Genomic DNA, 17,534 nt, shown 5'->3' on the forward strand with positions numbered 1-17,534 from the left:
CCCTTGGGCCATCCCTCTCCCCTAGTCCGATGTCCTTGTTCAGATTCTTCAACGTAGCCATTCGCGCTTGTTTACGACTTGGAGGTCACCAATATGGACTCGTCGGGCTCGCACGTAGGAAGCATCATCCGCGTAGGAGCGATCCTCATACTTACCTGATTCACATACCAGGCTCGCAGGTATCGTTCGTATCACGCGCGGAAGAGATCCAAACAAGGAATGCACAACATACCCATGCAAACCTGCGTATGCTGACTCCAGACTAATTTAGTGACCGGCACCCAACTGGATACCTCCGCAATTCCAATAGGCTGGAATCGGTGACAATCGGGTATCGGATATAATCAGTCCGTCGAGAGCAGGCCAGATTTTCCAGATGTGTGCTGAGCAGTCGCTCTGGAGTAGATACCAACTCCGCCATATTTCAGGTGATGTAGCCTGGTTTTCCAGCCAGGAACGAACCAGAAAAGACCGTGCAGTTAGCATAATCATAAAGGTTGTGCGTCTTGTCCGGACAAGGTCGCTCTGGTCGTCAGTGTCGATTAAATGTCGTCAAAGGCCACTGCATGTAACGCTTCCTGGTACTAAAGAGTCAAATTACAGTAGTGAAATTTATCCCACGTCTATAGTATATATTCATAATCGTTCAAAGTCGTATCTTCGCACCAAGACCTTTGCCTTCGTACCATATTTGTTCTTGCCATTTGCCTATCTTTACACCGACATCTGCATTTGCGTCCACTTTCAAAGTGCCACCTAGAGCATCTCGTATGGTTCCGAGGGCATTTCCACCCCACTCAACAGGTAACCTGGGTGTCACATTCTCGCCTTCTTCAATGGCAAAAGGATATTCCCAATTGATAGTGCCAATTTCAGAGCCGTTATAATATGCATGCGCAGCAATGCTCGTGATGTATAGCGCAAATGGTGACACGAGAACAAATGTTGCGGTTGATGACAGTATATGCATCTGAATTATTAGCTAGATTTGACAGTATGACCACAGATCCATACCGTGGTTTCCTTGAGGAAATGGCCAAATATTCTGGGAGTTGGCATGGTCAACTCCAAATCAACATTGGGAAATCTCGGAATTGAGTTGGCATGTGTTTTCACAGTCAACGTGGTGTTATAGCCGGAGATGAATTGCGACAACCACTCTCTACCAACACTTCCCACTTCCCAAGAAGCCCTCATGATGACCTCATTGGGACCCGGTACAATGTCGGCAGAGATCCAGGCATAACCAACTCGCGTATCATTCACCAGAAGACTGACATTGCAATAAGGAACCGATGCGGAATATTCGGTGGGATTAGTCACGTTAACCTTTGCCTGTAAAGTTAATGCATGCTCGGACGTTTCGACGACTTCCATACCCTTGATTTCTGGCATCTTGAACCCACCATTGATAGGTTTGATGAAGATGTCACCCTGTGCTGGAATATTTCGCACCACAAATGTCCCAAGCGCAGTGTTGGTATGGACATCGACCTTGGCATGTACCTCGAGAGATACACCTTCACCGAACAGCAACTCATGAACGACACTTGTGAAGACATCATCATTTGAGATGATGAGTGGAGCCTCCTTCACAATCGATTGAACCAGTAAATCCCCATCAATCTTTGTGGCATTCGATGATTGCCACTTGCGTAAGTCGAGATTTCCAAGTAGATCACCTTTGTAGAAAACTTCGGCGTCTGCCCGGACTTTGTCCACATCCATGTTGATATTCATCTCCGCAGGTAGACCAACCATGACCTTGACAACAGCGGAGATCTTCGGATATGTTTCCGATCCAAGATCAGGTAGCGAAAAATGAGTGTCTTCGAGTGAGAAGTTCTTGATCAGATTATCAAATTGATGTTCCGGCAGTGGGAATGGTAGGATTGTATCTTTCAATAGGTTTCCAATCCATTCCGGCGTGCTCTCGTCTTGATCGCCACCACGGATGTAGACAATTGTTTCCCTACCTCCCAGATAGTCAGCGACAAAGCTGTCCAGTGGGGATGAATCTGATCCAGGGCAGGCTGAAGTCAATGATGTTGGCAATTGTTGGACAATACCGGTAACCCCGACGCTGATATTTTTGTTAGGGGCAATGTGTATGATGTCTGTCCGGGCGGTTCCAAGGGAGAGATAATCGTCAGAACAATCAGGGAGTAATACTTCAAATGCCAGAGAAGGAACGTCGAAAGTTACTGGGTATTGATTAGCGATTGAGACCACGGCCATAGCTTTCAATCCATCGGGATGTCCTGGCAGTCCATGTTCGGCGAATCTTAATTTCTGAAGATCGAATGCTGGGACTGTTGGAATGTCCTGACCTTGCAGTTTCAAAAACTGAGTGATGGTCTGCTTGCCGACATTAATAAGCCCACTCCTGACTGACACCCGTGCAATTGCCTTGACGTTTAAACTATTAATCTTTTGATCGAGGAAATCTTTCGCGATCCTTCGAATCCCATCAACATCGCCAGGCTCCAAATCCGCAATGAAATTGATATTGTTGTGTTGGTGGTTTCTTATGTTCAGTTTCATCGGAGGAACAGTGGCAGAGCCCAGCAGAACATCGTTGTAGTCCGGTAGAAAGACATCCACGGTGGATGTTTTACTTTCCACCTCTCTGGCAATCCATGTGCCAAATCTTCCAAGGTCTCTTGTTGCTTTATGCTGCACTTTGGAAGCGTCCATATAAAAATCACCTTGTATCCTTGCGCGCACGCCGAAAGACGTAAAGGAATCGATGGTAAGCTTGGTCGGTTCGAAGACCATTCCCTCTTTTGCATATTCTTCGATGACGGAAGGTAGAGCCAGGCCAAGGCAAATGAGAAGTACAGCAAGACACAAGACTGTCAAAGCTACAATAGTTGGCCATCTCTTCCGCTTCTTCCCTTGGATATCGTCTAGTGAATCCGATGGAGAAGGTGGGTGGTGGGAGGGCGCATCTTCGGGTTCAGCGAGGAGCGGTGTCCTTTCCGAGGAAATTGGGGAGGGCTTTCGAGCCGACATGATGAGCAGAAAACCAGCTGCTCGTCAAGATAGGGTTAAGTCATGGATGATGCATAAAAGAAATGAACAGAGAGTGAGGGATAGGAATCGTTGTGGTCATCAGCCAAGTGGTGAGATGAGCAGTTGGTTGCAGTCATGACGAATTCGAAACTCTTGGGGGACAAATCATGCAGGTACCACCGGAACCACCACACGTGCCACGGTCAATGGCGCCTGCCAACCCGGGGGTATCCATTCTCGCGCGGTGCCATAAGTGGAAGGCAAGCCGCGGGTCTTTCTTCTTTTAATAAACTCCGGGGCTTGCGGGGCTGACTCCTTGCAACCCAGGGCAGTCCCAATACCCAAACAGTGGTAGCCAGACCCCCGGTGCGCCCGAGCAGGCCCTAATACAACTCCCTAGGAACCCATGCTACGTAGCTGAAGTTCTTTGTTCTTCAACTGCTCGATTCCAAGGTGTAAACTCACTACTGGATGATTCTTCGAACATTAATATCTTGATTCACATCCTAATCATATCAACTGCACGTCTATATCAGAGTGTCTGACGATGTAGTAAGAGCTGGGCATGTGGCTTCAATATCGCAGCATCGTTGGATTCCTGTTCGCTGAAGTTGGCCACTCTCAGGGCATCACGGTGCCCATGATCCTCAGAATGTAGCCATTGCACACTGATCGGCGATGTACCTTCATCTGCACTGGCATCCGGGCCTTGCTTCTCCAGTGATGTTATCAATGAAAGACTAAGAATCGCCGGTGTTTCCAAGGCCTGGGTTTCATCAGTGAGGGTTCCTGAAGCACTGGACTCTTCGTCCACCTCACCAATCCTGCTGAGGTCAAAAAGTACACGGGGCCCTTTATTGTTGCCGATCTTGTTCAAAACGGTGACATGGTCAAATGCCTTTTCCAATATGGCAAATTCATGTACATTGTGGCCATTTTGATCGCGAATATCCCTGGTTTGCAGTGTACCATCTCCATATATCTGCCTCAACTGCTTGAGGCTGTAAAGACCGGCCTCTAAAGACAGGACTGCGCAGTGCAACACGGGCCTGCCTTTCTTGTCGCACTGCTCCAGAGCCTTTGCACTGTCTTCGACCTCAAGGATGGGCCGCATGAACTTGGCTGTGGCCCCAATATGCATGCAAACGTGAAGAATTGACACCTCACCCCGGAAATTGTATGGAATATGAGTTTCCTTATACAGCATCAGGAACTCTGCAATTGTTGTCTCTTCACTAGGCAGCCCTGGTGCGTATCCCCTCTCCTTTCCCCATTTCAAGATGCAGTACTCTAGTGGTGAAATGCCACTTCGACGGCAATTGATATCTGCGCCTTGATCAAGGGCGTCTGCAACCTGACTGAGTTCTAGCTCAATGACAGCTCTGAAATATTCATTGTCAATCCGGATCTGCTCGTCCTGATCCAATGCCTCCTGACAAAGGATTGCTGCCAATGGCATATGTCGTCTCTCTAGTCTCCTAGGCCGATGACGTGCTACGAATTCGAGATAATCTTCGTGGTAACTTCGACTGAAGATGCCTTGCCGGCGCAGGTCAAGCGCAAGAGTATTGTCATCATGGGTCGATTGGCCGGGGTCTGCTTCTCTCGGATCTTCGGCGTGCCGTCTTGAAGTTTGACGATCATGTTTCGAACTACTAAAACTTATCGGTTGCTCACATAACTTGTTGATGAGCAAGCGCCGATACACTGGTCCACTGAACAGCTCGTCTTCAAAGGAGAAACTTCCACTGAGACCACAACGTTGAGATACCACGGACATCATAGACCCCAATCCTGATCTGGTAGAGGTTGCGATCGTGGACTCTGGCATACGAGTGCTTGGCTGGTGCCCGCTCTTCACGATCGTCCAGGCAGTCTCCTCGTCTTTTCGAAACTTTGGTCTCAAAACTTCAATCGCGGCTTCTTGCACGGGTTGAGACGGTCTGCCAGAGTCAGCCATGCTTTTAGTGAGCATTCTTGAGACTTACAAAGTCAATACCGATATCAGCAGATTGAGCGATGTGCTCTGTCGATGAATTCTATCGCCATGCTCGCAGAGCAGTTTGTGGTGCAACAATAAGTATAGCGCGTCTTTGCCTCTCGCTTTGCCACCCATGCGAGCCCAGAGTCCACGCTTTGAAGTCGCAGATGCACGATCAAGGTCGGTCTCAATGATATCCATCATAGCCTTTCCAACTTCCAGATAGCTCTCAATCTGGGCGACCAAAGAGTCGCTATCTCCAGCAAGTGTTGTCTGACATGCTTGCACCGCCCATTGTTGGATTTGACACCATGCAGCCTCGTAGGCTTTGAATGTTGCAATCAAATCTAAAACCGTCAATCGCGCGTTCTGATGGCGATCTCGGATCTCGACCAGATACTCGACAATCTGAGCGGTAAGCGCCAAGAGCCCCGCAACTCCTGAAGCAATACCGATTATCGCGGAGACGGGCTCCATCTTACCTCACCAGGCTTCCAAAAACATCCAACATCTAACATCAAAAGTTGTGGAGTTATTTTACAGAAGTGATGGTATAGATACATCCAGTAAAAGAGATGACTGGCGACACATGTTGCCGATTCGCAATTGTGAAAAAAACATAACCCCCTTGATTTAAGACATGCTGGTCAGGGGCAATATGTGGCTTGCAGGCCGACTCGAGTTCAAGAAAAAGCAAATTTCACGGCGCGTGCAATTGCCAACACGCCAGGATCCTGTCAGTACGTGCCTGAATACCCCCGCAATTATCTGCTTCATGATAAGGGGAGTTATATGCATTGTCTTGGCTTTGTAGCCTCACACCTCCATAGTGCTTCGGAAGTTGCACAAAATCCATCAGCCTGAGCTGCGGCGCCTCAACTCGGTAAATACTTCCAGCAAATTCCTCTTAGCCTCCAGGCGCTGCGGATCACGACTGGGAACGTGTTTCAGCCGTTGTAATCAACCAATCACCAAAACTCCTTCATTCGTCCTGACTGTCCAAACATGATCTCAGCTTTTTGATATGCTGCGGACTAGCCTTGCAACAGCCTCCGACAATTATTCCTTGCCAGGCTGCTCTCTTCCGCACCTCGCTTACAATTTGGGTTACTTGTTCCCCCCAAGGGGCTTCATCTTCATCATTTCCAATCCACTGCCATAACTTGGTGTCATATACCTTTCCCCCAGCCGCATCCGGGTAGAGTACGAGTCTCGGTAGATCAAAGCCCTGTGATTTTGCAGCCTCCTCGAAAGCCAGAATCAACGCCGAGATTTTGTGTATTTTCGTGCAATTGATGCCCATTGCAAAAGGCCGGTCTTCGCCTTCTAGCATCGTGCGGACTAGCGTGTCAATATCCGTGCCATCGGGTAATTTTGCGTCATCGTTGGGAAAGACGCAAGCGATCCAATAGTCCTTGCCTTTCACATCTTGCATCACACGTCTGGCGGCCCTCACTTCATCAAGCCGGGGTAGTGTCTCAAATGCGACAAGATCAACTTCATTCCATTCTTCACTGTTGACAAAAACGTTGAGCCGATCAAGGTGGAACTCATACAGGCCAGCTTCTACCATGCTCCCATAAAGTCCACTATACTCGGCGCCAGGGACCATGGTCGCACCATAAGCCCCGAGGCTCAAAGCCACAAGACCCCTACGATCGCCGAATGCTTCTCGAGCAATAGTAACAGCTGAGAGCATCAATTGTTTAGCTTCGTCTTTTTCAATACCACCCGGTCGAGTGGTTTTTGTGTTCGCAAACCCATGAAAACTGGCCTGATATGTCGCTGTCATTATGACGTCTGCACCAGCACGAGCAAAGTCTTCTTGAACGGTGCGAAGTGTGGAAACGCCCTCCACCAGGGTGTGAGAAGACCACAGAGGTGTTCGCCCGTCAAGTTTAATGTGATGTTCATCTTCAAGAGTGGTGCCTAGCCCCCCATCCAAGATAAGGATTTCCTTTCCTAGGAGATTCATGTCTGGAGATGACTCAAGTTATTGAGTCAGGCTGGCTGGTAGGGTAAATGTTGATCTCAACGATCCAAGTTTGTTTTTATTTTTTTTGCACGAGGCTGAGCGAGCACGCTATACCACTACGGCGGAGTATAAGATCAAATAGCAGTCGAACTAGTCTTCTTGGGGAGTAGCCTCTCGGGAGATCGACCGCTAAGCAATCCGTTAATTGGGGAAACTTCTCCAAGGAAAACTCCCGTTTTCTGCGCCTTATCAGCTATCGCGACTTCACCATTCTGACTCAGAGGACTGGAGTGGAGGGCGGAGAGAAGTAGCGCTCTCCTTGGATTATTCAAAGACTCGAGTTGCATGACCATGCTCTATAAGACCAGCTGCTGACCCGCCGCCTCCATTGAGCTCCTCTCTACAAATTGAGCAACACGAACATGGCAGCTCTACGCCCATGCATGCGACGAGTCCTCGTCCACCGCCCACTGATTCGCCTCGCCTCGACTTCGTCCTCAACGGTGTCCTCCACGGCATCCACGGCATCCACGGCATCCACGGTGTCACTCTCAAGTACACCTGCAGATCCTCCGTCCACTCCATCTGCTCCTCGTCATTTCCTCCGAATCTCGGACCTGGCGACGTGGGAGCTCTCTCAGCTAATCGAGAATACGTACAGACACAAAAAAAACTACCAACATGAGCAATGGGCCATGCGTGACGCGCTTCACGGGAAGACGGTGGCACTCATGTTTTCCAAGCTGTCTACTAGGACCCGCGTCTCAACCGAGGGCGCTGTCGTGGCGATGGGTGGACATCCTATGTTCTTGGGCAAGAACGATATCCAGCTCGGAGTCAATGAATCTCTTTATGATACATCGGTAGTTATCTCCAGTATGGTTTCGGGTATAGTCGCCCGGGTTGGTCCACATTCCGACATTGCAGAGTTGGCCAAACACTCGTCTGCTCCCGTCATTAGTGGACTCTGCGACACGTATCACCCTTTGCAAGCCATTGCAGATTTCTCGACGATGGCCCAGTTCGCTTCCAAAGGTGGTAAATTTCCCAAGGACCTCAGGGGCTTGAAGATTGCCTGGGTGGGGGATGCGAACAACGTCTTACATGATCTTTGTGTGGGGGCAAAGAAATTGGGTATACAGGTAGCGATAGCTACACCTGAAGGCTACGGGCTCTCGGAAAAAATGAGAGCAGAAATTCACGCGGCTGGGCCCGAAGGGATGTTGTTCGAGACAAATGTACCGGAGGAGGCAGTCAAAGGAGCTGATGTGATATTGACCGACACTTGGATATCAATGGGTCAGGAAGAGGAGAAGGTCAAACGTCTGAAGGCATTTGAGGGCTTTACCGTCACAGAAGAGCTGGCTCGCCGCGGAGGGGCTGCCAAGGATTGGAAATTCATGCATTGCTTACCTCGCCATCAAGAAGAGGTCGACGATGAGGTTTTCTACGGCAATCGATCTTTGGTGTTCCCAGAGGCCCAGAACAGATTGTTTGCTGCCATCGCCGCTATAGAATGCTTCATTGTCAACAAGGGGAAAGTTCGGAGAGCTCCTGGCATAAACCGGAGCCGTGCAGATAGATTCTACCAAGCGAACAAGAGGCCTGCCAATACGCAGCCGAAGACTGCATCAGCTTGGAGCAGTAGCACGCCTGATGGCGGAGAACAAGAGACGCTCGCAAAGGAAAAGAAGCCATGAAGAGCCAGATGAGCCGGCCGCATCCTGATACATGCTGTGAACAGACAGTGCGGCACATAGAAACTGGAAGCATGATTGATCAAGCGAGGATGTTGACGAGCATCAGTCCCTATGGGTCAACAGAAATCCATTGATTCGAAGCCCATGAAAGCTACAGACATGTGACCATGCGACCAGCCCGATTTCGAAAATCACCGCGCGATCACATCAAAAAGCGCCCTCCTCTATTCCAACAGCCTTCTCCTTTCTTCAGATAAATATTAATCGTACTTGCCTGCGCCAATCCAAGACATAGACCACAACTGAAAGGTCTCACTTAGCAGCCTCTGGCTACCGCATACCTGTGTTGAGCCCCCATCCCCTGACAACATCACCTATTACAGCCTTACTGGCCGCAAATGGCGCTCGTGACCGCCCTCCAAAAACAATAACGCACGGATTTAACACACTCCGCGCGGATAATATATTGCTTCTTCCACACAACATGAATACGCCACGTCGTGGTCAGCTATAATACAGCAGGCGAGGCTCAGCCATGAAAGCCAACAAGAAGCACACACAAAGAGTCAAGAAGTTCGCCTCGCCGATCCGTGTACGCACCCCAAAAGCGACTTACCGGCCTAAGGACGGGTGAGAAAGGGCGACTGCGAGTCCCACAGTCATGCATGATTGACCTCTGCATCCGACGCATCTGATGCGACGTCGGATGATTCGCTTCCCACTGTTCTGGATCGGCCGGTAGGCGAGAAAGCTAATTGAGCAGTTCGTACCGTTCGGAGATCGCTTTCAGTGTTGTTGGAGGGTCCATGGAAAGTGGACTCGATGCAGCTTTGGTTGCAAGTTGCAAGTGGAATGCGAGGTTTCCTCGGGTTGGACCAATAGGAGACCCCAACTCTATACACGTGCCTCCACTTTTCACCACAGTTTTCGAAGGATTTCATTTGCCTCGGGCGTGTTTCTTCCCTTGCCTCCTCCCTCTTCGATTTATCACCTTATGCTTCACGCCCCTGTTCTATTGGTCTCCAGCCCTGCAGAAGAAATCCCCTCCTTTTACCTGGAGCCTTGGCGCCGGCGATGCCCTAGCTGGCCACTGGCCGCTGGGCAGAGGTCTCGTCTATTGTTCTAGAAGCCTGGAAAGAAGAAATGGAGTTGACAGGGTCTTTTAAATGCTGGTAGGGTTGTCTGTCTGTCTGGTGGACCCATGGTACAGTAGTCAGTAGGCTGTGGCGGTGCCTGCGCGGTCCAGAATCCCCCACTGGCAGTGAGCAAACCCAGTCCCCAGGCATGTCTAGACATGGCGTCCAAGCTGATTCTCGTGTGGATTGTCTGGTGACAATGGTCCGAATTGGGGAGATCATCCAAGATGACGCGTGACCCTATCAGCATCATGCCCTGCGTTGTCAAATCGCCACATTCTGCTTCTCACGCCGAAGATGGAGGGCCGGCGATCTCAGGAGAAGTCTCTATAGCAGGCAACCCCACCCCAAGAATAATAGTACAAAGGACCGAGATTGGTCTGAGGCATTTCATGCCGACCAGATTATCATTGCCTTTTCGCCTGCTCACGGCAGACCCAATGTTGCATTGTGTCATGGAGGCACGCTTGCGGCTATGAGCATGAGTATGCAGTTAGCAGGTGGCCCACAAGAGCCCCTTCGTTGTGGATGAGCACACCGCGCAGCATAAGCGAGTCGTATGAAGTCGCTGACTTGCGAACTATTGACTCGTGCTCCGGCCTAGATATGACATATTGCATCGCTCTGTACCATCGGACGACCAAAAGAAATATGTGTCTCTGGAACTAGTAGGGCATGCCAATTCAGGGCAAACCGCAGAAGGAAGTCGCTATTTGATGATACATTCGTTCACGGACAGCTCACAATCTTTTGTTCTGTGGTCTGTTTGGTGATTTCTCCCGATGGGACCAATCATGCGTTAGAAGAGTGCCAATCTTATAAGCTTGCCGTCACTGGGCGACTTCTCACAGAGGCGGCTTGACGTCTATATTCATGGCTATCAGTCTGTCATTCCCGAGTCCCAAGAAGGCATAAGGACGGATGTATACGAGTGACACAGCAACGTGTGACCCTCTGGCGAAACCATCTGTTGGCGATATAGGCTGGACTTGGCCTTACGATGATCTCAGAATTCCGCTAAATTCTGCAGCTATTTGTGGAGTGGGTTGCATGAGGCAGTCGACGGGGTATCAAAGGAACCCACGCAAAGACATGCAGATAAGCCTGATGTCTGTGAGTATGACCTGTGTCTCGATGATGCCCTTGGATTTGCTACTAGTCAGTTACAGTGGCGAGCCCTCATCCTCAACTTTTGTGCTTGGCCCAGACCCTGCGTTTTGCTCTTGTTCAATAAGCTTCTCGAGAGACAATACCTGAAATGCTTCTGAAGGCAAGCCATAGGATCAGAGGGTTGGCAAATCCTTCACTCACGTTGGCGATCTCTCGTCAGGGATCTTGATGCTGGGCCGCTTTGGCGACCACAACGAACACAAACGCGTTACAAAATCTCGCTATGTAGCAGTCCAGCAATCCAGGCACCAACATCGTGGGTAAAACGTGTTGAGCCTTGCTGTACATTCCGTATGAACGTGCACAGGCGAGACCCGAGAAATGGGTCATGTATGGTAATGAATAACTACCACCAAGGGTGTTGCTGGTCTTGTGGGGTTCTCACAAACGGTCCGTAGCGGGTGGCATAATTTAACCAGCCCTGATAATCTTTTTTCGGCACTGCCACAATAGTGTTTTTTCACATTAAGCACAAGATGGTATCCATAATGATTCCGTCAAAGATGGCCGAGCTCATGATGTGAACAGTCATTGCGCTCTCGTCAAGGCCGAAATGGGTGAGATGATTTCTCAAATCGATCGTGGCGCGATGCATGGATCAGAATTAGCTGCATGAAAATCCCTGTGCAGAATGCGACCGTGCCTGTGCCCCTGCAAGCCACACCAGGGCCTACATGAGCTTCTCGAGACGTTAAGCCCGGCGAAGCAGGAGCCAAGACTATTTGCCAAGAGCAAGGCAGGCCTCGAATCGCCCATTTGGGGAAGGCGCAACCTTGGCGGAGTCCGCTGGGAGGAAACACCAAGTCTTGCCCAGGCGCTTTTCAAAGCCAACAGAAAACCCTACTTTGTCGACCTCCAGTAAGATCCAGAGCATTTCCCACGTGTGCGAAACCTCAGAAGACTGAGAATCTGCTGTCTGGACATTCCGAGTTTGCATCGACGCTGGGGAAAAAGTAACTGAAAACGTCTGATGGGCGGGTAAATGCGATTTACGAGCAGATGTTGAAATCGATCTGCCCGCTACATCAACAGACTGCGAGTGGAAGGGAAAAGCTCCAACAGAGAAATTCACAGCGTGCTATCAATTCCCCAGGGCGTCACTCATTTGGCCAATGACAGTTGGTGGTGCTCTATCGAGTCACGGATCTCTCGACAACTTAGGGCCATTTTCTCGAGGATCTAACCTCTGAGAGCCTGGCCTCTCGAGGCGCTTACAACTGACCAAGTTACGAGCTGTTCGGAGTACAACGTGGTTCATGCCAGGGCTCCGTCTGGAGTACCTCGTACGAGCCGACGAGGATAAGGAGTCTCGGTTGTCGGATGGACTGCACCAATCTCATCGATAGAGGGCGATTCTACCAGAAGATTTGCAATGGTCCCTGTCGGGAGTCCCACGCTATCTTTGCTTTCAGCACCCTGTCCCGAGCTGGTGGCATCCGGATCCATTGAATGACACTTCGTTGAATCTTGGCTCTTGGCAGTGCCACCCGATTCCACCTGATACATCTTTGCTTCTGACATTTTGAAGCCCACGTGCATCGATGCTCGACTGTCAGTTGTTGAAGCACGTTCCGACCGTGTTCAGCTTTTTTTTGACATGGAATACCACTATGTAGCCTCACGCTGCATATATATTGCAGGCAGTGGGTGCTGCCATGCAAATTCTTCGACTCGAACAACTCCAAGCAGAGCTTGACAAGACTCTTCTCAACCATAGTCGCTGCTTGTTTCTGACATCGCCAAGATGCCAATCCTCGAGGAATACACCTATGTCTTCGCCATCGGCACATTCTTTGCCCTGCTCGAAGCATACAACAACGGTGCCAACGATGTCGCCAACGCTTGGGCGACCAGCGTTTCGTCGCGCTCCGTCACCTACCGACAAGCTATGCTTCTCTGCCTGATTTTCGAAATGACCGGTGCCCTCGCTGTCGGTGCTAGAACTGCCTCCACCATCAAGAACGGTATCATCCCAATTTCCGCTTTCGAGAACAACGCTGGTGTCCAACTCCTTGCCTTTACCTGCGCGTCTGCTGGTGCAGCAACCTGGGTCATGTGGTGTACACGACACAACGCTCACGTTTCGTCGACCTACTCCCTCGTTTCCTCAATTGCAGGTGTCGGTGTCGCCACGGTTGGTGCCAAAGGCGTTCAATGGGGATGGAACAAGGGCCAGGGTCTTGGTGCCATCTTCTCCGGTTTGGCAATGGCCCCTCTTATTGCAGGTGGATTCGGTGCAGCCATTTTCATGCTCATCAAGCTGGTTGTCCACCTTCGCACCAACCCCGTCCCCTGGGCTGTGTGGACCTCACCATTCTTCTTTCTGATTGCCGGTACCATCTGCACCCTATCAATCGTTTACAAGGGATCTCCTAAGCTCGGTCTCAACAACAAGCCTGGCTGGTATATTGCCAGTGTCTCGCTCGGTACTGGTTTCGGCCTCTTCCTCCTGGCTGCTCTTTTCTTCGTTCCTTACGTTCATGGCAAGGTCGTCAAGAAGGACTATACCCTGAAGCTCTACCATGTCTTCTTGGGGCCCCTCCTGTTCAAGCGCCCCGCCCCAGCTGATGCTGAGTTCGCCAAGGTCCCCGACTATGCCGTCATCCATCATGCAGGTGAGGACGAGGATGATTCCTCATCCGACAAGAGCGTTACCAAGGTGCACTCTGACGATGAGTTGGCCGAGAAGAACGCCATCAAAGGAGACGCGATTACTCCTACTCCTGTCCCCGTTCACAACGGCGCCAAGACCCTCGCTGAAGAGGAGAACGCCGTCCCTGTCAACGCCCAAGCTGTCTACCAGGCTCAACTCCGACGAGCTCTCGAGCGTCACCATGCGGATCTCCGCAAGACTCGTGGTCCAATTGGCTGGGCAATGCGCACTCTACACAACAATCCTCCTGGAGCTGGTTCCGTCTACGAGCGACACAACATGAAGGCTCTGCTCCGACGTCTCCCCGCATATCCTGTTGTCGCTTGTTTCTACGGTCTTTACTACGATATCCATAAGTCTCAGGTCGGTGTCATGGGTACCCCCGAGGGTCGTCGTATGGATCGTGTCTATGCACATGCCACCAAGTACCCCAACGAGGTTGAATACCTGTACTCTTTCGTCCAGATCATCACTGCCTGCACTGCTTCTTTCGCTCACGGTGCAAACGATGTCGGTAACGCTGTCGGTGTCTGGGCTGCCATGTACGCCGCTTGGTCCACTTCCACCGCCACTGCTGCCAAGGCTGAGGTTCCTCTTTGGCAAATTGCTGTGACTGCCTTGACCATCTGTATCGGCTTCATCACCTACGGATACAACATCATGAAGGGTAAGCTTGAACTTCAAATTTTCACATGTCTGTTATTAAACATGCTAATTCCTATTCTTTTTAGTTATGGGCAACAAAATCACCTATCACTCACCCTCTCGAGGTTCGTCCATGGAGATGGGTGCTGCCATCACCATCCTCATCTTCTCGCAATACAAGCTCCCCGTCTCAACCTCGATGTGCATCACTGGTGCCACCGTTGGTGTCGGTCTCTGCAACGGAACCCCCAAGGCCGTCAACTGGCAGCGAGTGGGTCTCTTGTTCTTTTCCTGGGTCATGACCATCCCTATCGCCGGTCTCATCGGTGGTATCACCATGGGTCTGTTCCTCAATGCTCCTCACTTCTAAGCATTTTCTCTCATTTTGAAATGAAAAAGCACCAAGGAGTCGACATTTCCAGCTTCTTTTTGGTATATACACATAAAGACTTTTACCTCCCCTGCACATTCCGGGGATAGAGGTTAATGTTGCTGGATTCATGACAGATCTGGTGTTGTAAAATCATATCATCATACTACATAGTTAATCAATAGAACTTCCGACGTTCGTCCAACATTATGTTCTTTTCATGATTGCCTTTCGCCTCGTCCATCCCTCCTTGGGCTGCCTCTTAAGTGTTATCTCAGAGATCCGTGCGAAGTCGACTCCGCAAGAGATAGACGCGTAGATCACAAATTGTCCGTTGCGCAACCCCTCACACCAGATGTCAGTGCTGCGCCAGCACAGAGCTTCCACAGGGAAGACGCTGCCTGACTTGAGGAGGCCCGTGCTTAGCATCTTCTCTAATGAATCGTGACTCGATCAGTTCTGTGCACCTTGCTCTATCCTCCACCGTCCCGACTAACATTTCGGGATCTAGATGGCATGGTATGAGATGACGTAACATGAGGATGAAGAATCCATGTACTGCTGCGGACTTCAAGAGTTATTGGGTCAAGTTGATCAGGTACAGTAGCGCAGATAAGCAATACTGCTCCCCCATCTCACGGTGCTATTTGCGACTGATTTAATATTAGCAAAAGATGGAGGACGAATGAAAAGAACCTAAATCTTACTGTCGACGTTTGGAAGGCTGTTGTTTATGTCGCTGAGTCTGTAGCCGATGTAACATGTAAAATGGCATGATCCAAATCAGGGATCTTCACGTTCTACCCAAAGCACCACTCTCGACCACGCCGTCGTCTTTGGGCTACGCTTACCTTTCTTCCCATGTCGGCCGATGAGAAAAATATTTCTTTTTCATGTTGTTCCAATAAATCGTGCGGCACAGCAAGTACAGCGGAGGGCGCACGCCGTGATAACAGGGTTCCAATACTCCACGAGAATGTCAAGTTTTTCTTGATGCTCGAAGTGAGGCACGGTGTGATTGGAAAGTCTAGGTAGTTTGCATCAATCACGGAATCAGGGAATATAAAGATGCTATTTTGAGTACTACACGGTTGCTTTGACGTGCGCTATGACCTGACCGTCCTCGCCAGGAGGCGTCCGAACCAAGCGACATCGTCCCAAACTCCACCCTGTCGCTGGACAGGTGGAGGTTCTATCGATTGGTCAGACGCGTGGCTGGACTGTTCCGAGTCGTTTGCTTCCACAGTGGTAGGTGCTGGTTGTATTGATTGCTCCTCAATTTGGGTGTCTTTCGTAGACTGTCCAGTCCCGGCTTCGAGATCCAGATTTTCATCCGACGCAGGATCTGGTAGGTCTTCCAGGCGCAGAAACACATCCACGATCCCATCCACCCACCTTCCTAGATGATAGCCAGAAGCCAAGATCTCTCTGCGCACCTCATCCTCGTCATTGTCATTACCATCATCGTCGTCACTATCGAATTGACCCTCAAAGTCCAGCACGCCATACGGATCTCCATCGTAGTCGAACTCGTCGGCCATTTCGCTCTCGATCTGAGCCGCAATTTCAGCTTGGGTCCGGTCGTCGGCCCAATCCGGCATCGGGTCGGAGTCTGCTTCATCCACTCCCAAAGGAAATGGAGTATGCAATGCCGGAGTCATAGCAAGAGACCTTCGACTTCCGCGCTTGAAGCTGCTCCTGCGACTGACGCTTGGTGTTGCACGAGTTGATCTGCCAGGACGGACTGCTGAGTGGCCATGCGATCTATCATCAAATGCCGCATAAGAAGGTGAGGCGAGCGATGTCGATGAGTCCCGCTTGACAATCCACGATTGACCCTTGGTTTCACGGGAGCCCTCTGTCAAAGCAAGTCCTGTTTGGATCAACCATGATGAATCGGATGTGTGGATGCGGAGGCTAGAGCCGCGGTGACTGCTCGGCTTCCTGTGTCCAAATCCTTCGCTCGATAAAGCACCTGACGGGGCTGCGAGGTGGGAGTCGTTGACACTATGCTGGTGTGATGATCTTATGGAAAGACTTGACTTTGTCTTTTTCTTCAACCTAGTTCGTGAGCTAGCGCGGGAATGTGCAGCAGAATGACTTGTCAGTATCCCACCAGGCGATGGAAGCCCAGAGATCTGGCTGATGGAAGCAGAGGTGTGGAGTTCGGACGTCGACGGGTCGAAATACGCGTCGTAGTCCGCAGGATCAATGGGATACTTGGGTGTCAATGGTGCGAGAGACAAGTGATGCAGGTTGGGATGGGAGCGGCGATGAGGACCAGGAGCGAAGGACGAGGACCGAGATAGAGCTCGCACCGGAGACTTTGCATGGTTCTCAATTAGTCACTGACCGAGATTCAAAGGAGGTGGTGATTGAGCTGTGGCTGAGGACTTGAGGGAGGGGGCATATAGAAGACGTTCGACTCACCTCCATCTCAACAGCGAGTGAGGGCCAGTTCTTGCGACAACTTCCTACTCTGTGTGGGACTGGCCAGCTGACAGACAGAAGATGGCTCTGGATTCTGAAGAGCGTTCAATCAAATATTAAAACTTTCATGGAAAGATGTATGGGAAAAGTCGAAGAGTGACATGTGCAGTGATGTTTGTGGTTACGCAGTCTTGAGCCGAGGAGCGATCACACATATAGCAGCAAGATGTTCAATACTTTGGGGAATAGTTTCCAATGCCGCTATAAAAGTGGCATGTCCTCGTGGAAACAAGCTCGTTTGACACTAATGATTGGGTTTGCACTAGTTTGAATTAGTGCGCGACTACCCACTAAGGTAGTACTCTTTCCATTTGTCCTTGACGTCGGAAGCATTTCTCTACGGAATAAATATCATTTTAGGTTTTCCATCAAGGACATTGTAGGATGCTGCCTCTTGCC

At 50.3% G+C, this 17,534-nt stretch overlaps 6 protein-coding genes across 6 annotated transcripts; 2 read left to right on the forward strand and 4 right to left on the reverse strand.

Moving 5' to 3' along the window:
• Positions 1–646: 646 nt before the first annotated feature.
• Positions 647–3,015, reverse strand: LTR84_001774 (uncharacterized protein; the record flags this gene model as incomplete). Its single annotated transcript, XM_064845392.1, has 2 exons — positions 647–970; positions 1,015–3,015. 2 exons carry the CDS (start codon positions 3,013–3,015, stop codon positions 647–649), a joined length of 2,325 nt encoding a protein of 774 aa, XP_064706937.1.
• Positions 3,016–3,547: 532 nt separating this feature from the next.
• Positions 3,548–5,473, reverse strand: LTR84_001775 (uncharacterized protein; the record flags this gene model as incomplete). The annotated part of the gene is made up of 2 exons (XM_064845393.1): positions 3,548–4,958; positions 5,004–5,473. The coding sequence occupies 2 exons, from the start codon at positions 5,471–5,473 to the stop codon at positions 3,548–3,550; spliced, it is 1,881 nt and encodes a 626-aa protein (XP_064706938.1).
• Positions 5,474–5,978: 505 nt separating this feature from the next.
• Positions 5,979–6,971, reverse strand: LTR84_001776 (uncharacterized protein; the record flags this gene model as incomplete). The annotated part of the gene is made up of 1 exon (XM_064845394.1): positions 5,979–6,971. The coding sequence occupies one exon, from the start codon at positions 6,969–6,971 to the stop codon at positions 5,979–5,981; it is 993 nt and encodes a 330-aa protein (XP_064706939.1).
• A 422-nt stretch (positions 6,972–7,393) lies between these two features.
• LTR84_001777 (uncharacterized protein) lies at positions 7,394–8,671 on the forward strand (the record flags this gene model as incomplete). The annotated part of the gene is made up of 1 exon (XM_064845395.1): positions 7,394–8,671. One exon carries the CDS (start codon positions 7,394–7,396, stop codon positions 8,669–8,671), a length of 1,278 nt encoding a protein of 425 aa, XP_064706940.1.
• A 4,050-nt stretch (positions 8,672–12,721) lies between these two features.
• LTR84_001778 (uncharacterized protein) lies at positions 12,722–14,645 on the forward strand (the record flags this gene model as incomplete). The annotated part of the gene is made up of 2 exons (XM_064845396.1): positions 12,722–14,297; positions 14,362–14,645. The coding sequence occupies 2 exons, from the start codon at positions 12,722–12,724 to the stop codon at positions 14,643–14,645; spliced, it is 1,860 nt and encodes a 619-aa protein (XP_064706941.1).
• A 1,106-nt stretch (positions 14,646–15,751) lies between these two features.
• LTR84_001779 (uncharacterized protein) lies at positions 15,752–17,081 on the reverse strand (the record flags this gene model as incomplete). The annotated part of the gene is made up of 2 exons (XM_064845397.1): positions 15,752–16,969; positions 17,076–17,081. The coding sequence occupies 2 exons, from the start codon at positions 17,079–17,081 to the stop codon at positions 15,752–15,754; spliced, it is 1,224 nt and encodes a 407-aa protein (XP_064706942.1).
• Positions 17,082–17,534: the final 453 nt, after the last annotated feature.

The sequence above is a fragment of the Exophiala bonariae genome (assembly GCF_035927105.1).
Source record: "Exophiala bonariae strain CCFEE 5792 chromosome Unknown scaffold_11, whole genome shotgun sequence".
Lineage (NCBI taxonomy): Eukaryota > Fungi > Ascomycota > Eurotiomycetes > Chaetothyriales > Herpotrichiellaceae > Exophiala > Exophiala bonariae.